This window comes from Arvicola amphibius, chromosome 15, assembly GCF_903992535.2.
Source record: "Arvicola amphibius chromosome 15, mArvAmp1.2, whole genome shotgun sequence".
Taxonomy (NCBI): domain Eukaryota; kingdom Metazoa; phylum Chordata; class Mammalia; order Rodentia; family Cricetidae; genus Arvicola; species Arvicola amphibius.
This window is the reverse complement of record NC_052061.1, coordinates 34,100,642-34,125,061: the sequence shown is the minus strand read 5'-3', so window position 1 is coordinate 34,125,061 and position 24,420 is coordinate 34,100,642. Positions and strand designations below refer to the sequence as shown.

At 45.3% G+C, this 24,420-nt stretch overlaps 2 protein-coding genes and 1 long non-coding RNA gene across 5 annotated transcripts in view; 1 reads left to right on the top strand and 2 right to left on the bottom strand.

The window, feature by feature from the left end:
* Positions 1-1,573, bottom strand: part of Cfdp1 (craniofacial development protein 1) — an 82,406-nt gene extending 80,833 nt beyond the window's left edge. Inside the window, exon 1 of the mRNA XM_038313095.2 lies at positions 1,374-1,573. Within this exon, the coding sequence (XP_038169023.1) occupies positions 1,374-1,437 (64 nt within the window). The 5' untranslated portion in view covers positions 1,438-1,573. The remainder of the gene's footprint in view (positions 1-1,373) is intronic.
* Positions 1,574-2,395: 822 nt separating this feature from the next.
* Positions 2,396-15,992, top strand: LOC119801890. The gene is made up of 3 exons (XR_005283315.1): positions 2,396-2,449; positions 3,871-4,005; positions 15,931-15,992. It is a non-coding gene; the product is annotated as an uncharacterized LOC119801890 (long non-coding RNA).
* Positions 7,009-22,469, bottom strand: Tmem170a (transmembrane protein 170A). 3 transcript variants are annotated; one of them, XM_038312632.1, is made up of 3 exons: positions 22,261-22,469; positions 13,022-13,192; positions 7,009-10,340 (listed from the first exon to the last, which is right to left on the bottom strand). In XM_038312632.1, the coding sequence occupies exons 1-3, from the start codon at positions 22,388-22,390 to the stop codon at positions 10,210-10,212; spliced, it is 432 nt and encodes a 143-aa protein (XP_038168560.1). In that variant the 5' UTR covers positions 22,391-22,469; the 3' UTR covers positions 7,009-10,209. The 3 variants fall into 3 exon arrangements, with proteins under 3 accessions (XP_038168560.1, XP_038168561.1, XP_038168562.1); XM_038312633.1 differs by having other exon boundaries at positions 13,091-13,192; XM_038312634.1 differs by lacking the exon at positions 22,261-22,469 and adding an exon at positions 21,507-21,692 and having other exon boundaries at positions 13,091-13,192.
* Positions 22,470-24,420: the final 1,951 nt, after the last annotated feature.

Sequence of the window (24,420 nt, the reverse complement as noted above, 5' to 3'; positions counted from 1 at the left end):
TACTCAAAATGCCACAGTCAGAGGCACCAACAAGCTACCTCCAGCTTTTACATGGGCGCTGGACATCTGAACTCAGGGCCTCGTGATGTAGGGCAAGCCTTCTTATCCACAGCCCCTATAGCTGCTTTTCACCTACACTGGAAGAAAAAATACCTTTAAGGAAACGGTTAAGCCAGGACAAGGTACAAGATAAGGGGTATGTTTTCGTATTAAGATACCTTGGACTGGAAAGATGGCTTAGTGGTTAAAAGTACGGGCTGCTTTTCTAAAGAACCTAAGTTCAAGTCCTATCATCCATTCAATGGATCACAATTGTCCATAACCCTACTTCCAGGGGATCCAATGCCCTCTTCTAGCTTCTGAAGACACCAGGTATGTACGTAGAGCACAGATAGATGTCCATGTAGGTAAAACACTCATATACATAAATAAATGAATAAAAAAATTAAAAAGATTTGTCTTGACCTCTCACGAGTTGAGATTCTTAACGTGCCCCACCCCCGCCTCCAAAAAAGAAGATAGCTAAACCATTAAGAGCGTGTGCTACATTTCCGGAGGACCTGACTTTGGTTCCTAGCATCCATGTTGAGTGGTTTACAACTGAGTGTGACTCCAGCCCCAGAGAAGCCAACATCGCCTTCTGGCCTCTCTGGCACCTGAACACACTGACGTACATACACAAAAATAATAATAAGGGGCTGGCGAGATGGCTCAATGGCTAAGAGGGGCCAGGGTACGCGGTTGCCAGCACACACATGGCAGCTCACAAACCACCTGTAACTCCAGATCCTTTCCAGAGGATCCGGACGCCCTCTTCTGTCCTTTAAAAGCCCTAGGCACGCACATGGTGCACAAACATACATGCACGAAAAACACTGGTATACATGATATACGATTCATCTTTAAAAAAGAAAACTTTTGAAAAGTTCTTAAAAGAGAGCAATGATAAGCCACTGCAAAGAGATAAGATCCATTATCACATGAAGTTTCTGACAAGCCGATCCCGTGGGAGCCCAGAAGCAGACAGCTCAGCCTCGAACGAGGAGGGAGCTGGCAACCCCCTAAAAACAGCCTCCAATGTCGGGGTCGGCTTCCAGATCGCTTCAGCGCGACGACGCGCTCAGCCTGCCAGCTTCACGCGCCAGTTCCCGCGTTCCGAGGGGGCGGCGGCCCAGGAGAGGAGCTGTGCAGAATCGACCCACGCGCGTTCCAGGTCGCCTGTGGGCCAGGGTCCTAAAGACGGAGGCGTCGGACCCACGCGCCCCGGGGAACTCGATGCCCACAAGGCCCACGCCCTGGGGAACCTGGAGAGCCTCGAGTGAGGCGTGAAGCGTGGGAACAACCCTCCTCATGCTTCAAGCCGAATCGCTCACCCGATGGCACGTAGTCCTCATCCTCGTCCGACGTGGAGAAGTCTTCGGAGTCGAATTCCTCCATGCTGCTGTCACTTGGGGCCTGCTACCCACACGACTGCGGCCACTGCCCCCAAATAGCAAAGCTCTAGGGCGAGACCATAGAGGCGTTGGACGAGCAGCTAGGGCAGCCCTAAAGGCGTGCGCACAGGCGCAGACAGTGCCACGTGGTCAAATACGACACTTCCGGCTGGTGCGGTCGGCCGGCCTAAACTCTATGGGCCCTTAAGGGATTCCGGACCCTCCCGGAAGCGATGCATGCTGGGGCTTGTAGTCTTCAGCTCTACTGTGCATCCTCGCTGGAGCATGGCCTATTTGCGGAAATACAGTTGTCTCTCTTTATACGTGTCTATTTATTTTCAAATTCACTTACTCGGTAAATTTTTTTTGTAACTCTCAAACCAGTGATTAAAATGTTACTCCCGTACATGCGCAACAAGTAAAAACTAAGAGTCGACAATGTGCTAAGTTCCCAGCGACTTTTGAGCAATACTGAGGCTCCGCCTTCTTGGTTCAACTCTCCCGCGAGAGTCTTTTAGTAGTTTTAGTGCCGTCTCAACCTCTCCTTCGTTTTGGGTTTTTCCGAATGATTTTGCTTACAGCCTAAAATGGCTCCCAAGAATACTATTGAAACGCTGTCTAATTTTCTAAGCGCAAGAAGGCTGCGATGTATCTTACTGAGGAAATCTGCCTGTTAAGTTAGTTGCTTTCTGGCCTGAGTTATAAGTGTTGTTGGCCGCGAGTTCAGTGTTAATGAATCAACAATCGGGTAACTAAAGAGAAAAGAAATCTGCTTATCTGTGAGTGAAGCCACTGCACAAAGTGCTAGATTGACACCTATAGTACATGATGAAGCAATGGGAAAGTTGGAAAAGCAATTAAATGTGTGGATTTGTGGGGACTAGAGAGATGGCCCAAAGATTAAGAAAGTATTTGTTGCTTTTGCAGAAGACCTGGTCTCGGTTCTCAGTACTACGCTGAGGGTTCTGACCTCAGTGGGCAGCAGGCACATGGTAGACACACATATACACATGCAGGTATGTATACATAAGAATAAAAATTTGAAAGGTTCGTGGATTCGTGAGATGCCTGTCAGAAAACCGTAATGTGCCCGCAATGGCCCACGCTTTTAATCTCAGCACTCCGGAGGAAACAAAAGCAAGCTGATCTCTGAGACCAGGAGGCTAGAGTGAGTTCCAGGACAGCAAAGACTACACAGAGAAACCCTGTCTCAAGAAGAAAAAAAAAAAAGGAAAGAAAACCATAATGTGAACCTGAAAGCCACAGATATCTTCGTTTTCATGCCTCAAACACAGCCTTTCTCAACCAGCCCCGTGGTCAAGGGATAATTAAAGCTTTCAAGGCACGCTATTCAAGGGAGCTTTTTTGTTGTTTGTTTTTTGAAACAGGGTCTCACTACGTAGCTCTGGCTGTCCTTGAACTCAGGTGCTCACACCCATTTTCCACCCAATCCCCAGTATCTATGGATTTGCCTGTTCTGGACATTTCATGTAAACAGAATATATACAGTGTGTGGTCTTCTGTGGTTGCCTTAACAGGGTGTTTTCAACGGAATTGTGTCCTCATGTAATGTTTTACCTTTTGGGGGAACTACCAGGCTGTTTTCCAAGGGAATGTCCTGTCTGTATCAGCAGCAACAGCAGCGTATGAGAACACATTTCTCTGTCTACATCCTTGCCAACACCCTATGCTGTCTTTTTTATAGACTATGAAATGGTATCTAGTTAGTCTTGATTTGTATTTCCTTGATGACAAAAGATGTTAAATATCATATCCTTATTGGTCATTGTGTACGTTCTTTGAAAAAAATGCCTTTTCAGTCAGGTGTGGTAGTACATGCCTTTAACTCTAGCAGAGGTAGACAGATTTCTGTGAGTTGAAAACCAGCCTGGTTCCCACAGTGAGTTCCAGGCCATCCAGGGATACACAGTGAAACCCTTTCTCTCTCACATGCAAAGTCTCCTCAGAATTTTCACCCATTTTACAACTGGTTTTAGTGACAGCATAAGTACTTTTAGTATCCTTTTAGTATGTCTCCCATATCTCTGTTTAGAGAATAGTTCCTCCAATCTTCCTAGGCCTCTTTGCACTTCTTGGTAATTGAGGGGTCAGTCTCTTTTCAGATGGTGTCATTAAAGGACAGATGGTGTGAGCCCGCCAACACCTCCTGCGGCTATTTGAGCAGGACCTGAGTCTCTGGAACACCAGATGACTCATGATGGGAGTCCCAGCTAACTGCAGACCCTCTAATTTGGCGCCAAAACTCAGGGCGTTGCCTGCTTCCTGCCCTTTGTCTGCAGACACACTGCCTGGACTTACTGCCCCCCCAACACACACACACACACACACACACACCACGAACTGCATGTTATTTGGACTGATTGAACAGTGATTTGATATGACCTGAACTGATTGGTTATGTTTGCTTTTATACCAGTGAACACACACATTGAACCAGATCTGCAGCTCCATCTGGTCTCTGGAGTCCGTTTCCTGGGAAACTCATCACGACTCTGTCTCCCTCCTCCCCTCCCCCACCCAGCCGCTTGTGAGAGGGAGCAAAAACCCACAGGTAATTCCTTTTGAACATGAATTTTTAGTTTTGATGAAGTCTAGTCTATCTATTATTGTGTCTTCCTTGAACGTTCTGAGTATTCTAAGAAAACTGCCTAAGCCAAGATCATGGCTCTTATGTAGGTGTCCTTCTAAGGCTGGAGAGTTTTAGTTCTTACATTTAGGGCTATGATTCCTTGAAACAGGCTTTTCTGTTTGGTGTGTGTGCCCCCTTGCATGTGCTTGCATCATGAACAGGCAGGGATCAGAGAACAATCTGCAGGGCTCTGCTCTTTCCTTCCACTTTGTGGGTCCCAGGGATTGAACTCAAGTCAGCAGGCTTGGTGGCAGGTGTCCTCATGCACTGAGACATCTTGCTGGCCCTAAAACAGACTTATCTGAAAATAATAGGATAATAGAAAACCTTAAACATAGTCTTTTGAATTTCACTATTCTTGGCCTTATTATCCTTGGATATTATAAACACCCCTGTGACCAATAGTGTAGCCCATCATGGAGGGGAGGCTCCAAAAAAGTTCACCAGCAATGCTCCCTCATTTCTCCTAACACTGAATGAAGGTCTGAGTCCCAACTAAAATTCCCCACCAGTATGAGACTCTTGCATAGTGTCAAGTAGTTATGAGACTCTCATTTTCCATTCTTTTTTTTTTTAAAGAGCCTCTGTAGCCCAGAATGGCCTAACTCACCCTCAAACTTGTGATAGTATTCTTGCCTCAGACTCTGAGTCATGTGGGGTGTCCTTCTGTGTGTGTGTTGTTTTTATTGGTTGATGAATAAAGCTGTTTTGACCAGTGGCTTAGCAGAGCAAAGCCAGGTGGGGAAATCAGAAGAGAGAGAGAGAGAGAGAGAGAGAGAGAGAGAGAGAGAGAGAGAGAGAGAGAGAGAAAAGAGAGAGAGAGAGAGAATAGGCAGAGTCAGAGAGGTACCATGTAGCTGTCAAAAGAAAAAAGAAAAAAACCACCGGAACCTACCAGTAGGCCACAGCCTTGTGGTGATAAACAAATTAATAGAAATTGGTTAATTTAAGATGTAAGCATTAGTTAATAAGAAGCTTGAGCTAACAGGCCAAACAATGTTGTAATTAATATAGTTTTCTGTGTGATTATTGGGTTCTTGGCGGCCGGGAAACGAACAGGCAGTCTCCATTTACATCTGTGCACTGAGATCACTGGCCTGAGTCACCATACCTATCTGAGGAGGGCTACCTGTATGTGGTCTATGCATATTCACAGGTGCACATAAGTGTGTGCGTGTGACTGTGCTCATGCACATGTGGAAACTACAGGTTGGTACTGGATGTTTTCCTCAGTCACACTCTGCCTTAGTATAGATTGGCAATGACTTAAGGGATCATTTCTGCCAATTTCAACAGCTTTTGCTCTTCATCTTCCAGTTTTGGCTCTTCATCTTCCAACATTTAAGCTTGGTTGTCATTTTTATGGAAACAAAGTTCTTTAGTATTCAGTCTGCATGTATCCCTGCCTGCCAGAAGAGGGCACCAGATCTCATTACAGATGGTTGAGAGACACCATGTTGTTTCCAAGAGCTGAACTCAGGACCTCTGGAAGAACAGTCAGTGCTTTTAACCTCTAAGCCATCTCTCCAGCTTCCCTGAAAGTTCCTTTCATTATGTCTCCTGTCCATACAGTCATGGGGACTTCTGGTTGAATCCTGACTGTCCATACCTGATACTCTTGTATCCTTCGAGGATGGCAGAACCAGGTCTCTCTCTCTCTTTTTTTTGTTTTTTTGTTTGGTTTTGTTTTTCAAGACAGGGTTTCTCTGTAGCTTTTGGAGCCTGTCCTGGAACTAGCTCTTGTAGACCAGGCTGGCTTCGAACTCACAGAGATCCGTCTGCCTCTGCCTCCCGAATGCTAGGATTAAAGGCATGCGCCACCACTGCCCGTCCAGAAACATGTCTCTTGATCTGACTAGTGGTCACATAAGTACACACATATGCACATACACACGCATACACATATGCACTGTACAGTCAAGATCTGTGTACTTACAGTATGCTTTAAAAATCGTAGCTGAGTGTAGTTGCGCACGCTTTTAATCCCACCACTTGAGAAGCAGAGTCAGGCAGTCTGTGAGTTTGAGGCCAGCCTGGTCTACAGAGTGAGTTCCAGGACAGGCCCCAAAGCTACACAGAGAAAACCTGTCTCAAAAAAAAAAAAAGTTTCCATTCTTTTTTCTCTTAAGTGTGGAACTGAATCCGTCCAGTGAGTACACGGGAAATGCAGGTCTGCCTCTGCCTTGGCCACAACTACTTGTTCCTCTCTAGGGCATCAGAACACAGGTTCTACAGAGTAAGTTCCAAGACAGCAAGGGCTACATAAAGAAACCCTGTCTCAAAACAAACAAACAAAACCAAAAATCAAAAAAAAAATAAAGTTGAACATAAGAAAAATACAGTTAAAACATACATAATTTTATTATAAAAGATTACAGTAGAAATGTAATTCCAGGAGCTGGCAAAATGGTCCATGACCAAGTGAGTCTGACTGGAGTTTGATCCCAAGGACCCATGTGGTGGAAGGAGAGACCTGATTTCTGAACACTGTCCTCAACCTCTACTGATAATAACGCCACAAGCATCTGCCCTTGCTCTCACTAATAAATAAATTTAAAATGGGAGGTGGGGTGGGGATGGAATCCAGTCACGATGGCACATGCCTTTAATCCCAGAATTTGGGAGGCTGAGGCCAACAGATCTAAGTTTAAGGATAGCCTTAAGCAAGTTTCAGGTCAGTCATGGCTGCATAGTGAGACCTTGCCCAAAAATAATAAATAAGTGGGGTAGGGGAAAAGGTTAAAAGAAAAGAAAAGAAAAAAGCAACTCCAGAGCGGAGTGTACTAGTTACAGCTGTAATCCCAGCAGGTGGGAGACAGGAAGACTGCCACAAATTCAAGGCCAGCCTAGCCTATTGTGAAGAGTAGGTGTGGGAAGACACTGCCCCAGATAAAATCTAAAAACAAACAAAAAATACAATCCCAATTCAAAGAATTTAAAGTAATTCTTTATTGATAAACATTTATACTAGAATTAGAAATGTCAGTAGAAAAATAAAATTTAAATAAGTTTCTAATGTACAAAGATTTGATCGCTTGGACTATAGCAGTTAAGTGCAATCATCTAATTTAAAAAGTTGAGCTGATTTTGGTCATAACCAGCCTTATATAGTGTACAAGAAAGAAATACGAGGTCACGAAACCTTCTGCACATGGACCACTAACAGCACCAGGGCTTCACATTCCAGGAAACAGTCGGTTCCTTAGGGAAGGTTAGTGTGTCCTGCGGTGTCACAAGAACTTAACAAAACCAGAGCAGTCAGAAGGACACAGGAATCAAAAGCCAACATACAATTTAAAAACCTAAAGGACACAGGAAGGATGCCTTTATCTGCACAAACTGCTTCTCACTAGTCCCGGCATTTCCTGAGGAGCATCCTGCGCCAAAGGAAGTTAACAGCTCAGAGGTACATCTTGCTCACATAACAATCAATACACTTTTGTTTATGAACTTAATTTTTAGCCCCAAAAGATCAGCTTTTTGGTTGGGGGTTGCCTCGCTATCTCAGAACTGAAAAGGAGAGGGTGAGAAGTGGAAACATAAATGCAAGACTCAGGGTTGAAGAAGCCCTTACCGGAGACACCACCTGAAGAAACTGTAGAAGGAGGTGTGTTTAATACAATCATGCAAATAAATCTGCATTGGAGACAAGTGGAAGAAGTCAAAAAAGGATCAAAGTGGAAAGCATTCTTTATCATTCAAATGGTTTCTTCCTGAAAACATTTCAAGCCTTCACAAAGCTCAGTCTATAGTTTATATGCATTTATTCACAAAGAGTGCTTCATATACACTGGGCTAGAGGACACGCTCAGTAATCTGAAGATACATTTTACAGTTCAAGTTTTTGGTTTTCTTTTCTAAAGAGCAGATAAAATATACACAAGAAATAGATGGAAGCAAAAACACCCTTCAAAACTCCCTAACTTTTGTGTCTTGGTTGTAAATACAAATAACCTAACATTTTAATCATGGGTGAATATGTTCAGAAGTTTTATTTAGGGGGAATAGCTCGGCACTGATTCATCTATTGCCTAGGGTGTGAAATTTTATCCCAAAGAATGTCTAGCGAGGACTCTAAGGTGTCCTTCCATAGACGATGCTGTCATTTCCCAGAATGCAGGGTACCACGCTCCAGTTTCTCCAACTGAAAGAATGCTTTCCAAATTCACAGTCCCTGAGACCAAAAATGAAAACCTTTTGTTGGAAGAAAAACTTGCTCTTATTTCTGGGGAATATTAAGAGCCATTTGTCTGCACTTTAATTGCCTGCCAATGCTGCTCTGTCACTACAGTTTTAACAAGTGGAAAGAATCAGTTATTTTTGCGGCCATCCCTGCATCTTTCCCCTTGCCATTCCTGGGTAAACTGACCCTCTTGGTTATTTTATCTTATTTTAAAAATTCTGTGCATGTGGGGGACAGGGAGTATGTGCACGTAAGTGCAGGTACCCACAGAGGTCCTCTGAGTTATTAAAAAATTCTTTTAAATTACATTTATCAATGTATGTGTGTGTGTGAACAGCATACAGAGGCAGAGGACAACTTGCAGGAGTCGGTTCTCTCCCTCCACTACGTGGGTCCTGAGAATCAAAGTTAGGTTAGAGGTAAGTACCTGACCTGCTCAACCATCTTGCTGGCCTCCTCCTGGCTATTTTTAACCAGACGCCAAAAGCATATTGCTTTAAGAAAAATTTATGTCCTCATAGGATGACAGCCTTAATCTCTCAATGAAAATTTGCCTTTAAAAATGTCAGAGTTAATTACCAGAAGCTACTTTGAAAACGGGTAACAACAAGAACATTGTACTTTGTACAAAACCGTTAAAATGAAAGAAGGTGCACACATTTTACACCCCTTTCCCTTCTGAAGGTCACAGTTTACAGGCCTTTTTAATGAAAAACAAAGATAGGCAGTAGAGTTAAAAACTAAAACAGCTAAAATTAGGTTTAAAACTATGTCTCTTTAAGGATAAAAATTCTCTTGAATAAAAATAAAAAGACCAGATGGGATGTATATGAAGAGGAAGTTTTAGGCACTTTCTGGGAGTGGATACTCCAATACTGCAAAAGTGGGCTGAGGAACCACTGCTAGGTAAACACGAAAGGAACCAATGGCTACTAACTCATTTCGGCTGCAAGTTTTGGAGTCATCAAATAAACCAAAGTCGGGAAGAAAACTGTAACAGAACCCTGAAAGTGTCTTATTTGCCTGAATGTCCAAAGAGTATCTTAACCTATCTGGTTCTGAAGTTCAGCTCAAGCCACTTAAGAATATCTCTTTCCAGAGAAAGTAAATAAAAGGGATAGCATTAAAGGTGACAGGTAAAGGCATCATGGAAATTCTCTGGAAAAAGAGCTTCAATTAGGTGTGACAGTGATGCTATTGTCCCAGCTACTTAGGAAGATCACTTGAGCCCAGGAGTTTGGGCCAGCCTGGTTAACAAAGCAAGACCTTGTATCTTTGAAAAAAAAAAAATAAGAAATCTCAATTAGCTAGCTTATTTTGATCAAATGATAAATTCACATCTCTTAAAATTATTAAATAATAAGAGGTCAAAAATAGTTATCCATAAAATGTCACATTCTCAGTGGTCACCTACTTTTGACAGTGGAAGCAAAGCCATTACTTTGAATTGGACTTCAGGTCTTCTTCCTGTTACATTCAGCCAGTTAGTTCCCAGAGCGATACTCAGCCCAGCAAACTTGGCCTACTGTCATGATAATAAGTTTTTAGTACAGTGTAGCCTACTTCCATAAAACTAAACAGCACTGTCCATTGTTTCTATGAAACACCAATGTTGTTGCATATTTGCAAATAATGATGCAAATTCCTGTTCGAAAGATGCAAACTTGAGGCATTGTTGGCTTAGATAAAGGTGTGCATGTAAAACCTAAACAGCCACAAGAAGAGAAAGCCAAGGAGCTTGGTTTGGCTGAGAAAGAGAGGAGTCTGTCCACAGGGGTCTTCAGTGGCTGGAGCTTCACACTGAGGAAACAGTTGCGGTGTTCTTTACCTTCTCGCGCCTCCAAGTTGCTTCCACTTGAGGAATGAAGAGACCACGGCACTGCCTCTGCCTTTGAAGGAGTCTATAAAAGGCAGCTGTGCCATCACAGGGAAAAAAACATATGCTATAGAGTGGCTAAAACCCGTAAAAAAGAGACCACCACTACACAGAATGTCTGTCCAGTGCCCAGGGTGAGGGCTTCGAAGGGGATCATCTCCTTCCCCGCAGCTCGGTAAACCCCAGCAATCGCTGCACCTGGTGCAAATGGAATTGTGTTAAAAGAGAAAAAAATTAATTAGTAAAACAAAACCTGGGATTAATGACATCACAAAAATATAACACTTAAAAATTTCACTGTTGGGAGACAAACTTTTTACATTTAATTAAGGAAGAAGTTTTGTGCTCCCTGTCCTTTCTCGTGAGCACACTAACTTTATGTGGTCTGCAGTTAGCATTTAGATTTGTACTCCCTAGGACTGAGTCTCTCATATTTACTGAGTGATGATTGATTGGAAGTGACAGTCAAGAGGGAAAGACAAGGCAGCAATTCCCTTGTGGGCCAACATCTCTCTTCACTCCTGTGCCAGTTAACCCCATGCCTATCACCGAATGGGCACCAACTATGTTGTTGACAATGAATAGCAATCTACTGAGACAGATCAAGAAATGTTTCCAGGCCACAGGGAATCCCAGCTCCACTTGCTATTATACTGAGGGTTCCGCCATTCAAGGAAGAAAGAAAGGAGAGAGAAAGCAATAGGATTCTGAGCAGCCATAAAGCTATTCAAAGGGCATAAGGGCCGAGACCTCAGGGTCCCTTCTGTCTCCCGGGTCACTGTTTTCCTTATCTCAGTCGCTACAACTTCCTGGAGAGTGAGAGCACAGCACAGAAACACCTGTGAAGACCCAGACACACATCCCATCTAACATTATGCACAAGCACGGGTGTCAACCCAGACACCCCCCACCATCTAACATTCTGCACAAGCACGGGTGTCAACCCAGACACCCCCCACCATCTAACATTCTGCACAAGCACGGGTGTCAACCCAGACACCCCCCACCATCTAACATTCTGCACAAACACGGGTGTCGACCCAGACACCCCTCACCATCTAACATTCTGCACAAACACAGGTGTCGACCTAGCTGTCCACCTGAGAGTCACAGGAACTCACAGAACACAGCTGATTCAATCAAGTGTCTACAGGTAGGGTGGGGGTGGGGGTCAATGATAAAGCATGTGCTTACCATGCACAAGGCCATGGCTTCCATTCTCAGCATCCCAAAAGGAAAGGAAGACTATACATTCTTAGACTGTGACATGAGATATTATAAATGTGTTTTAACAAGCAAACAGGGCGAGATATTTGACTCTGCCTCCAGTGGCAATAAATGCCACTAATGTCTCAGAGTGCAACTTTCATGGTGCCTCTGTTACTGAGCTTCCTTGAAGAGGAAAAGAGAAGCCTGAGGAACTTGATCTGGGTCTTCACAGGAGACAAGGAAAAGACTACATAGAACAGAAAGGAAAAACAAAGAAACTACCCCAAATCCTAAAAAGGGAAATGAGCACATATTCAGTTACTATGTGCCAACTACCATGCCCGGTACTCTACATGGAGACATCTCATCTAATCGGCGTTAATTTATATTTCTAGAAAATACATATGTTTCTATGTAAGTATGAATTTAAAAATGATTTAAGCTTATCATTTTGTCCCTCTAATTGTGTTAGTGACATGAGACAAAACAAAGACAAAAAAGGAAGGTTTAAAAATAATTATAATTTCCATGTTACTCCAGTCTTTAATTAGGAAGTCTGGGGGTGGGGGATATTGTGGGATAATCATTTTGTTCACTGTGAAGATATGTCTTTGTCAAGTTGCTTTCTGATTGGTTTAATAAAGAGCTAAATGGCCAATAGCTAGGCAGGAGAGGATAGGTGGGATTTCCAGGGAAAGAGAGGAGGTGGAACCTAGGCACACCTGATGACGCCAGCGAGAAGCCAGGAAGACACTGAAGAGGTCAGACATTTGGTACAGAGCAGAGGTAACCAAGCCATGTGGCAGAACATAGATTAATAAAAGCAGGTTAATTTAAGTTATAAGAGCTAGTGGGACAAGACTAAGCTAATGGCCAAGCTTTCATAATTAATAATAAGCCTATGTGTCAATATTTGGGGGCTGAAAATCCAAAGATAGTCCAACAAGAAAAGTTTGCCACATGGGGGAGCATGGAAGATTGAAAACCACAAATCAGACCTTCCTTTGTATGTGGTGCTGGGGTCAAACCCAGGGCCTCAGACACTGGGTCACCTCTGCCATTCAGTTTTGCATCCCTAGCCCTCAACTTATCTTTCTAAACAAGAATTCTTATCAATAGACTTATTCTCCATCCCTAAAGGAACCACACCCAAAAGAGTGTAGCAATTAGGGAACCATTCTGCAAGAGTCAAGTCAAATTGAAACAAAAAGATGCTGAAGCTTCTGCATATTTTGATTCTGCAGATATTTCTATTTTGCTAGTGGCCTGCCTCACAGTTTCAAATCTGACCTGGGAAAGCCAAAGACCCAGGTAAGGGGCTTGAGAGTCAAAAAAACAAAACAAAACAAAAAACAAAGCAAAACCCAAAAAGGAAAAAAGAAAAAAAAGAACCATGTACTAACTCTCTAGAATAATAATTAAGAATAGAATTAATAAGCTAACATAACTCTCTAGAATTCACTGTATGTGTGCACATATGCAACACACACATAACACACACTTTTTTCCCTCCCAGTGCTAAAGACCAAATCCAGGGCTTTGTGCTCAGTAGGTAAGCATTCTACCACTGAGCTAAATTCTCACCCCCGCCCCGCAACCTCCCATATTTCTAAAATGAGGTGACCAAACACACTACAAGTTTTTGACTGGTATTTTAATGTCTAACATACTTGTCAAGATTCCAGCAGTAATTGGTCCCACGATGCCCATCAACAGGATGCTTACAGACATGAACCTACCATATTTGTGATGTCTGAGGGTGAAGAGGGCCAGCAATCCAGCAGGGACATGGAAGAAGACAGAAGACACAAGTGCCCACAGGAACACACCATACCACATCTCTGCGAGGGTGGAGAAAGGCGAAGCTGAGTCACTGACTGTCCCAGTGAGGCCCTGCCAAGCCGCCGTGCCCTCTGTTCCCATTCTCACCAGCACTTCGTTGTTCTCTAGTGGTTTTGCTGTTGGTGTTTGTTTGCTTTTGGTTTTTCGAGACAGGGTTTCTCTGTGGCTTTGGAGCCTTTCCTGGAACTAGCTCTTGTAGACCAGGCTGGCCTGGAACTCACAGAGATCCGCCTGCCTCTGTCTCCCAAGTGCTGGAATTAAAGGCGTGAGCCACCATACGTATCTGTATGTGCACTATGTTCATGCTTGTGTCCATGGAGACCACAAGAGGGCATTGTATCTCCTAGAACTGGAGTGGTTGTAAGCCACCATGTAGGTGCTGGGAATTGAACCTAGGTCCTCTATAAGAGCAACAATTGCTCTTAACCTCTGAGCCATCTCTCCAGTCCCTTGTTTTAGTGAGATGGGATTTCATCATGCGACTGAGAATACCTTTGTACTCCTGTGTATCTGAGGCTGGCCTTGAACTCTGAAACTCCTGCCTCCCTTGCGTAGGTATTACAGGCCAGGCTTCACGGATGGGGTTTAAAGGGTTCAAAGCTACCACTCACAGCATCTCCTGTTTCTACTGAGGGCTAATTTAAACTCATCTGTAGGGCTAATAGACACAGACCTCTTTGAACCCAGGCTTGCTCACTAAGAGCAGTCGATGAAGGTTCTCCAACAACATGAACAAGGCTGTTATCAGTGGTAGACACTGATAGTCTACAGAGCTTAGAAGATTGAAGTCTGTAGGCCCTTTACAGAAAAAGGTGACCAACCCAACAAGCTACATCTACTTGCAAACTAGAGGGGGAAGAAAGCAAGGCAATCTAGTCCATTAGGTCCTAAGTGATATTTTGACTATGTCAGCACAAGCCAATAAATATCTACAAACTGAAACTACTTTAAAATAAGCTAATAAATAGCAATTTTACCATCTCCTATTAATTAGGATATGAAAAACTCTTTAAGATGTGAAATAAAAGCTTGGCCTGGCAGGGCAGGCCTGTAGTGTCAGCACTAGGAAGGCAGAAACAGAAGGCTCATTAATTCAAGATTAACCTAAGATATATAGCAAGACTTTGTCTCAAAAAAGAAGAGGAAGAGAAGGAAGAAAAAGACAAACAAGGTAGGTGAGGAAGATGGCTGAAAGACCTGGGTGTGAGCAGACCTGCAACCCAGCACTTAGGAAGTGCAGGCATGAGGCTTAGAAATTCAAAGTCATCTGCTAAATTTCGATTTATACATGAGCCCGTCTCAGGAAAACAAAACAAAACAGAGCTGGTTCCTATGGAGAATCACTACTTTTTGTTGGTTTATTTGTTTTTCCAAGACAGGGTTTCTCTGTGTAACAGCTCTGGCTGTCCTGGAACTCACTCTGTAGACCAGGCTGGCCTTCAATTTACAGAGATCCACCTGCCTCTGCCTCCCGGGTGCTGGGATTAAAGGCGTGCACACCAACGCCCAGCAAACTACTATTCTTTTAAGGGTTATTTTTAACTACGTGTATACGTGTTGATGTGTGCACTTGTGTCTCGGTGCTCACAGAGGCCAGAGGTGTCAGATTCCTCTGAAGCTGGAGTCACAGGTGACTGTCACCCACCTGAAGTGCTGGGAACCAAACTTGGGTTCTCTGCAGTAGCAGCGATCTCTCCAGACCTGAACCTCTACCCTAAAGATGACTGCAATTCAGATATTAACCGTTCCCCTGCTTTCTGATGCTAGAGACTGAACCAGAGCTTCATACACACTTAGCACACACTGGCCCATAGCACTCAGTTCCCAGGAGTGACATCAAAAATACCCCAGACCAGGCCAAATGTCTCCACAGAGATCAGACACCACTGGCTTGACTGACACAGAACACCTGTAATAGCACTGGCAGTGACGGCACACAGGTGGGCAGGATTACCTCACGAGGAACTGAGGCCTGCATATGAAGTGCCCCTCTCAGGCTCACACACGGAGGGCTTGGTCCCTAGTCAGTGGTAATGTCCAGGAGATGGTGGAAAGCAGGGGGTGGGGCCTAGATAGGTCACCAGGGGTGGGTCCTTCACTATCCCTTGCCCTGACTCCTTCCTCGTCCTGCTTCTTGGCTGCCACTGGGTGAGCAGCTCTGCTCCATCAGGACATGGTGCCTCACCACAGGCCCCCAAACAGTCATACTACAGACTGTGGTCTCTGAAACCCTGAACCTGCGACTTTGGGGGCTAGGTGATTTTTTAAAATATTTCTTTAATGTGTATGGGTGCTTTGCCTACATGTATGTGTGTGACATGCCTGGCCCCAAGGGGGCCAGAAGTCCTTGGAACAGGAATTACAGATGGTTGTGAGCTGCCATGTGGGTGTTGGGAATTGAACTTGTGTCCTCTGGAAAAGCAGTCAATGTTTTTAACAGCTGAGCCATCTCTCCAGCCCCCTGGATAATTCTTCAGAAAAATCTCACAAATGTCCCATCTAGGGTTCAGAGCCTGTTGACGATAACTAATAATTGACAGTGTTTGGTCTGGGGACTATCTGGCAGCTACAAAGGGTGTCAAAGCTTTTGTAGTAACTCATCCCGTAGTTCAGCTGAGGCAGAAGGATCACTATGAGTCCGAAGTCAGCCTGGGCCACAGACACTGTCCCAAAACAAAGCAGAACAAAGTAAAACAAAAAAGGTCAAATCATTTTTGAGCTTTTTTTTTCCTGCTAGACTCCCATCACTCTGAAACTATAACCACTGAAACACGGGGAGCAGGAGAGCTCTGTATGGCTGCGGGATGGCTGCTGCCCCGCGTGGACAAATAGACAGACACGGATGTGCCTCCAGGAGCACAGCAGGAACCACCCGGCGATAGTCCAACACCAGGAAGGTGAGAATACCCCAAATTCACACTAAACTCTGACAGCACTATGGTTTGTTGTTTGAGACAGGGTCCCACTATGTAGCCCAAGGTGGCATGGAATGCCACAGATCCGCCAGCTACTGAGTTCTGGGATTAAAGGTGTTCATTACCTTTAACTGTCTTGTGAGAAGATTAACTTTCCTGCCCCCAGCCCCAAGACACAGTAACAAGGCAGCTCCCTGAAAGGCAAGAAGGAAGTTCTCACCTTTACCTGACGCTGGTTGGCACCCAGATCTGACCTGCGGCCTCCAGAACCAAGTAAACAACTGGCTGTTTAAATGTCTAGCCTATGGAACCATTACAGCAGCCTGGCTAAGACACCTACACACTCACTCATTGCTACGTCCCCTGGAGCACAGCACTCACCCAAGGAGGGCCACCAGGGTCCTGTTGGCACCATTCTGAGCTGAGGAGCAGCAGCACACAGGGACACCCCCCCACACACACAGTCTGAGCCATATGTGTTAGCTGCTGCAGGACCTACGTATACTACTGCTTAAAACACTCTGAGGGGGAAGGAAGGCTTTATGGCATTAAATGAGTAGTTTATAAAAATACTCTCAGACAGGATGATTACATGACTGTAAAGGCTATAGCAAATCTAGATCTATAAAAACACTTTAAAAAAAACTAAGTGATTTCTTTTTAATCTACTGCACCTCAATTTACCAACTGTTTAATAGCTACTTATTGATCGATGCGGAGTTCTTCTCATTCCCTGGCTCAACACACTGTGAAATGGTGCCGTGTCTTAGAACATCTTCTTCACTCCAAGGCCAGCACATTATCAACTGTGTTTTCCTTGGCAGCTCTATTGCTGGCTTTCTGCTGCGGGAACTCAAGCTGTTTGGCTCAAGGTTCTGTAAGCTGTCTCCGGGACTGATGGGTCACATCGGGGTGGGCCTTCTTATTTGTTCCTCTGTCTGTGTGGACGTGGGGGCATGTGCATGTACATGTGTCTGCACATGTGTGGAGGCAGAGATTGCCATTGGTTGTCTTCTTTGATTGCTCTCCTCCTTATACTTTGAGGCAGAGTCTCTCACTTGAATGCAAAGCTCACCAATTCAGATAGTCTAGCTAGCCAACTTGTTCTGGGGATCCCTTTCTTCACCTCCCAGATGCCAAGTTTACAAGTAGGTAACCATGCCCACACCGCATTTATGCTGGTACTGGAGATCCAAACTCTGTTCCTGGTGGTATCAAAGCCCTGGGTTCAATCTTGAGCAAAATACATACATTCATACATGATTACATACATACATACGTACATACATACATACATACATGCATACACACAGCGCTTTCAGACAATGGAAGAGTAAAGTCTCACGGAGAGCTGGCCCAGATGATACTGAAAAGGGCTTGCTGATGAACAGCTTTCTGCCTAAGTTATCTTGACCCCAAGATCAACCCCAGTCTCAAAGAACAAGAACGTGAGTGCCAGGCAAGCAGGCAGCCATCCTTTCAGCTGGCTCCACTCGGACCTCATGCTCCAGGTCAAACAGCTAAATAAACTCTTGACAGTTCCTGGGTGAACTTTTGTAGCACCAGGGCTGTAAGCCGACCACTTCTGGCCTCCTGGGGACTACAGTCTTGTTCAGTGCTGTGACTTCCTGCTGAAACTAGGCTGCCTGGACGCTCACGGCCCATCAGCCTGTATCACTCAATTGTTCATTCTTTGCTTGCCAACTATCTCCTATCTGCCAGGAGATCCATGCATAGCCTCCCCCCACCCCCCAACAAAGACTTGCTCTGAGGACAACAACTGTGGCCTGGCACCTCTCTCCGCATACTACCTGTTTTAGTCCCTGTTCTATTGCTGTGAAGAGACACCATGACCAAGGAAGTGCTTATAAAAGAAAGCATTTAATTGGGAGCTTGCTTATAGTTCCAAAAGGCGAGTCCATTACCACCAGGGTGGCAATTAGACAGGCATGGCACTGGAACGGTAGCTAAGAGCTTACATTCTGACCGACAAGTACAGAGACAGGCCTGGTGTGGGCTTTTGAAACCTCAAAGCCCTCTCCCAGTGACACACCTCCTCCAACAAGGCCACACCTCTAATCCTTCCCAAAACTGTTCTACCAGCTGGGATGGGAACATTCAAACATGTGAGCCCACGGTGGGCATTCTTATCCAAACCACCACAATAGCCAAGGCTGGCCTTGAATTCAGGATGTAGCTCAGGACGGTTGGCCTCAAACACACAACAGTCCTACCTGAGCCATCCAAGAGCTATGTTTACAGGTGTCTGCCACCATACCAGGCCCTGATCACCTTATGTAAAAAGCACTCCATCCCTTGACACACTTCAGCCACTTACTCTGCCCCTTATCCTGTCTCATCTTCATCACCAGGTATGGTATCCTTTCTTTTCTCTGTGTCTCTCCACTGGAACCAATGTCCCACACAGTAGGGGCTTTTGTCTGTCCGGGCCTTTTCTTACAGATACCCCAGAGCAACAGGAAGGCTGGAGATGACTCAACAGTTATGAGCTATTCTTGCAGAGAACCAGAGTTCACATTCCAAAACCCACATTGGGCAACCAACCACCTGTAACTCCAGCTCCCCGAGATTCAGTGCCCTCTTCTGCCCCCCCCCAGATATATCCCAGATATATGTATCCGTATACATATGTTCAATCACATAAGTAAAAGTAACCCTAAAAATAAAAATAAAGAAAATAAAAAAATAGGTACACAACAATCAATAAATATTTGTTCAGGGAATGAATAACTGACTTCCAAGCTGGCTCTACTCTTGGCTGCGACAACACTTTAGTGAATTCCCTGTCCTCAGAAAAACAATGTCATTCCTGATTAGGACAAACGACAACTAAAAGCCAGACATGGTGGTGCAGGCCTTCACCTCAGCTCTAGGAAGGCAGACATGGTGGTGCAGGCCTTCACCTCAGCTCTAGGAAGGCAGACATGGTGGAGCAGGCCTTCACCTCAGCTCTGGGAAGCCAGACATGGTGGTGCAGGCCTTCACCTCAGCTCTGGGAAGCCAGACATGGTGGTGCAGGCCTTTACCTCAGCTCTAGGAAGGCTCAGGTTCTCTGGCAACCCCAGCTGCATGATGAGACCTTGTATCAAACAAACAAGCACAAAGACAACAAAAGAAATCTGAGCAAGTCTGGATGAGAATTTGGCAGAATCCTAAATGACTAAGTTGCAAAGAAAAAAAAAATCAATTCAAAGCTTTTTAGTACAGGGAAACCACAGAATATTTTAGGGCATGATCTGCCGTGAGTTAGCATAAATGACGAGAAATCTTTTCTTCTGTGTGACCAAAATAGAGGAAAGCAGCTTCGGGGCCCTGAGTAAGATTCCTAGTGAGGTCTTTCAAGTCTCAAACTAGGGTTCAGCTTCAAGTGCCTATTATAACCAGAATTCCAAATAAAAATGAGACATCGCAGGGAGTGGATACGTTTACTGCTGAGCTCGGGCCAACCTGAGACCAAGGGTTGCAGGTACTGCATTAGCCCATGTGATTAGCACATGGTGATCACTGGGGGCTTTACCCTCACACATATTTATGTCTCCAGCCTGGAGCCCACACTGGGTCAGATAGATACCTGATGCAGGGATGAGTCTCGGTGGACTTACTCTCAAGTGTCATAACCACTGAAGAATAGAAGGAAATTCAAATACATATTGCAGATTAACATTTTCAGAAGGGGAGCCGGGCGGTGGTGGCGCATGCCTTTAATTCCAGAACTCGGGAGGCAGAGGCAGGCGGATCTCTGAGTTCGAGGCCAGCCTGGTCTACAACAGCTAGTTCCAGGACAGGCTCTAGAAACTACAGGGAAACCCTGTCTCGAAAAACCAAAAAAAAAAAAAAAATTTTTTTTTTTCAGAAGGGAGTCTGGAGGGATGGCTCAGCAGTAAAGAGCAGTTGTGGCTATTCCAGGTGGTGGTAGCAGTACACGCCTTTAATCCCAGCACTCAGGAGGCAGAGGCAGGTGGATCTCTGTGAGTTTAAGGCTAGTCTGGTCTACAGAACGAGTTCTAGAATGGCCAGGGCTGTTACACAGAGAAACCCTGTCTCAAAAATTTAAAAAAAAAAAAAAGAACAGTTGCTGCTTTTCCAGAGGACCCAAGTTTAGTTCCCAGGGAGTTCCAGGTTAGTATCAAAACGAAAAACAAACAAAAAGCTGAAATAAACACTGGTGTAAATGATACTAAAGAGTTGGGACAATCAAATGCAATGTGGGATTCTTTTTTTTTTTATTTATTTTTGAGACAAAGTCTATGTAGACCAGGCTGACTTTGAACTCACAAACATCTGATGCTCCTGACTGGAGTGCTGGGTTAGAGTACTGAGCCACCACACTCAGCAGAGATTAGCTCCCGGGTTTAGCAAAGCTTTTAACAGCCCTTTGCTCAGCTCACTAGGTCATCTGTCCTTTTCTTTCGGAATGAAATGCCTCTTTCTCCCACCAAATGAAAATGAAAACAAAACGGATAACAACAAAGGAGTTAGGGTTCAGAGTGATTGCTGTTTTTCCAGAGGATTCCCAGGACCCGTGTCAGACAGCTCACAACCAGTTCACCCGTGGCCTCGCCTCTCACCTCTGTGGGCACCTGCACTCATGCCCACATACCCAAAGAGAAATTTAAATAAGGCCTGTTTAACATCCTTTATCAGTGGTAAGTATTTTAGAAGCAGTGTGATTTGGGGGCTATGAAAGAACACGTCTGCTTTGGAAGTTCTGAGCTGACGAATCATAAAGTGTCATGACTTCTGCAGTTCAGGAAGTTAAAATGTGATGTGTATACACATGGATAGGCATGACAGAGAAAGAGCAAGAACCAAAATAGTCATGCTTTGCATAATTAAATTTTCATCAACACAAGCCAACTATTCAACCGTGGCCCCATAATCTAAAGTAGCCTGCCATGTAGGTTTGCCCAACTACATGGGTCTCACAACTGCCTAATGAGCCCCAGTTTTTAAGCAATGTGTGACTTTTACCAATGAACATAAACATATGGGTATTTGTTATATACTGTGTTCCAATTTCTCAGGTTTGGAAAATTCCCAAACAGTTGAAGAGAAATAAGAAAATAAATAAAAAACAGACTGATTTAATCCTCAGGGAGTATGAACTCTACATCTTTTGGAAAGCGTCTCCAGAAAGGGATTCATGTGTATTTTGTTTATTTATTTTTAATCACTGTCAGGTGTGACACTAATACTTTTGGAAACAATCTGAGCTTCCGGACTCTCATTTTAGGCAGGATCACAAGCTAACATCTTCAACTGCCGCGAAAACAGATAACCACTCTCTCAGTTACTACACAGGCAGGTCCCAGGTGTCCTCCGAGAGGCGCCTGGCAGTCGCTGCCCAGTGGATGAGAAACACAGGTGCCTGGCTTACCATGCAATCTCGCCCATCTTCCTTTATGATGTCTCTGGCCCAGCTTCACGGTTTACAAAGTCCAAGTTTCAGCTTTACTGGGGCGCCCAAATCCCCTCTCTGTCGTACTCCCGAAAAAAATCCAAAGCAAATAATCATGCCGTCCCCAGAAGGCCTTTATTATTGATTCCCAGGGAGGTGATTCTCCTCCCCACAACTTTCTTTTTTTTTTTTTTTTTTTTTTTGTTTTTGTTTTTCGAGACAGGGTTTCTCTGCGGCTTTGGAGCCTGTCCTGGAACTAGCTCTTGTAGACCAGGCTGGTCTCGAACTCACAGAGATCCGCCTGCCTCTGCCTCCCGAGTGCTGGGATTAAAGGCGTGCGCCACCACCGCCCGGCTTCCCCACAACTTTCTGAACTCTGGCAGTTCCACCGTGTAAATGTAACTTTGACAGCTCTCCTGACAGGAGGCAGAGAAGTGGGAGGTAAGAGCAATTCAGAAGTTGTGTCTAAGTTCTTCAAGGTGTGGGTGGGAGAACTCGCAACAGGTTTGAGCAAGTGATTCCTGCAAAGACAAGCAGGAGTAGAGATGGGGGTAGGACAGAGTCAGAGGACAGGGTCAGTAGACAGGCTCGCGAAGGCAGTTTAGGGGTAGTCCCTAGGACAGGAGAGGCGTCGCCCCAAGGGACCCGGGTGGCGGTTCCGAGGCTGCCTCGGCCTCGCCCAGAGGACGGCTGGCGACAGGTGCGCAATGCGCAGGCGCGGGGCGGGGCGTACCTGGGAAGGAGCAGAGCGAAGTGGAGTTGGGGCACAGGGTCCCATTGCCCACTCGTGGCACGAGCTTCAGGCTGAGGATCTGCTGCATGAGCCCGGCCGACCCGCCGCCGCCGCTCCCCTCGGGCTCCATCCCACCGCCATCCACCGCCCGGAGTGCCGCGGAGTCCCGCACCTCCGCCAACACCGCGTCACCTTCGGTCGGCCCTCTTCTCCCGCCCACCCCAACGGCGCTACTAAATAATTGTTTCCTCTTCCAATCACAGGGCGCCGCAGAGGATGGGCGGGGCTGAGGTTGTCCCCGCCCCCTGGCGCCGCGCTCGATCGAAGACACACACCCCCGGCGCGCTGCACCCCCTAGTGGTCAAGTCTCTCCTACTCCGTCTGTGTGCGTTGGGTTCTGCCCTTGGCTTTAGTGTCATCTCTAAGTAGAACAAGTCCCTGAGATTACTCAGCCTGTAAAAGCTCTTACCTCCAAGCGTGAAGGATCTGAGTTCCACCCCTAGAACCCCTAGTTGGTGAGAACCAACTCCCATGTTGGGCTGGAGGGATGATTCAGGGGATAAGCGCCCTGGCAGTTCTTTCAGAGGACCTGGGCTCAATTCCCAGCACCCACATGGCAGCCTACATTAACTGCCTGTAACTACCTCCAGGGGATCCCACACCTTCACACAGATACTTGCAGGCAAAACACCATTGCACATAAAATAAAAATAAATAAATCATTTTTAAAAATACAGAACCAAACATAAATACACAGTTAAAAATAAATGAAATGACCGATAGTGTCCTCAGATTTCTGTGTAGGGCTGGGTCTGTATTGGTCGAGAACCAGCCTAGCTACACAATACTCTGGATTCCAACCCCAGTTGCTTAGCATGTAAAAGGCTGTAGGTTCAATTCCCAAACAACCAATAAATGAAAATAAGGTGTTAGCAGGGCGGTGGTGGCGCACGCCTTTAATCCCAGCACTCAGGAGACAGAGGCAGTCAGATCTCTGTGAGTTCAAGGCTCTGTGGTTTACAGAGCAAGTTCCAGGACAGGAATACATAAGAAACTCTGCCTTGAACCTCCCACACCAATAAAGAGAAATGTGTTTTGGATTTTGAGTGTGTACTGGCTTTGTGTGTCAACTCAACACAATTTAAGAGTCACCAGAAAGGAAGGAGTCTCATTTGAGGAAATGCCTCTGTGAAATCCAGCTGTAAGGAATTTTCTCAGTTAGTGATCAATGGGGAAGGATCCATGGTGGTTGGTACCATCCCTGGGCTAGAGGTGAACTGAGTAAGCCTGAGGAAGCGAGCCAGTAAGTACCTCCCCTCCATGGCATCTGCATCAGCTCCTGCCTCCAGGTTCCAGCCCTCCTTCAGTTCCTTATTCTGACTTCCTCCAATGATAGATTATGATCTGGAAGTATAAGCCAAATAAACCCTTTCCTCCCCAACTTGCTTTTTGGTCATGGTGTTTCGTACAGAGTGTATGCCTTTTCCCAGCCGTCTGATTGTCTCCTTCCTCATTCTTGATAAATTGCCTCCATTTCTATTACCTTTTTTGTTTGTTTGTTTGTTTGATTTTGAGACAAGGTCTTGCTATGTTGTCTTGGATGGCTTGAAACTCATTCACTGTATAGAATATGTCTAGTTATTACTTTTTTTTTCCCCCCGAGACAGGGTTCTCTGTAGCTTTGGAGCCTGTCCTGGAATTCCCTTTGTAGACCAGTTCCTAGGACAGCTGGGTCTTTTACACAGAGAAACCCTGTCTTGACCTTAAAAAAAAAAAAGTGTGTATTCTTATGCTTTTTCTGAAGAAGTGTTGTGTGAACTAGGGCAAAGGTAAAGAGTTGTGAGCAGAGAAGAGAGGGGTACAATGCAAGAAATGGGGGAATTGGCCAGAATGTCACCACACCCTCTGTGTCAAAGTCCCAGCAGCCACCTGTCTAGATTCAGCCAGAAAGAAGTATCCTCGGGAAGAATCACGAAGTCAGTTTCCATCCATCAGCAACATGATCACTAAAACTCTAATGATGGGGAAAGAAAGGAAGGGGAAGAGAAAGAAAGGGAATGGTGTGGGAGCTGATTGTTGGTGCTCTCTTCTGTAAACACATAGAACTTAGGAGGCTGAGGCAGGGAGGCCAGCCAAGAGTTCTAGGTCAGCCTGGGCTCC

Coding starts and splice junctions, on each gene's coding strand:
- Tmem170a (XM_038312632.1), bottom strand. CDS start 22,390: ATGGAGCCCGAGGGGAGCGGCGGCGGCGGGTCGGCCGGGCTCATGCAG. Junction 13,193..22,260: donor TTCGCTCTGCTCCTTCCCAG/GTACGCCCCGCC, acceptor CCACCCTCGCAG/AGATGTGGTATGGTGTGTTC. Junction 10,341..13,021: donor TACTGCTGGAATCTTGACAA/GTATGTTAGACA, acceptor CATTTGCACCAG/GTGCAGCGATTGCTGGGGTT.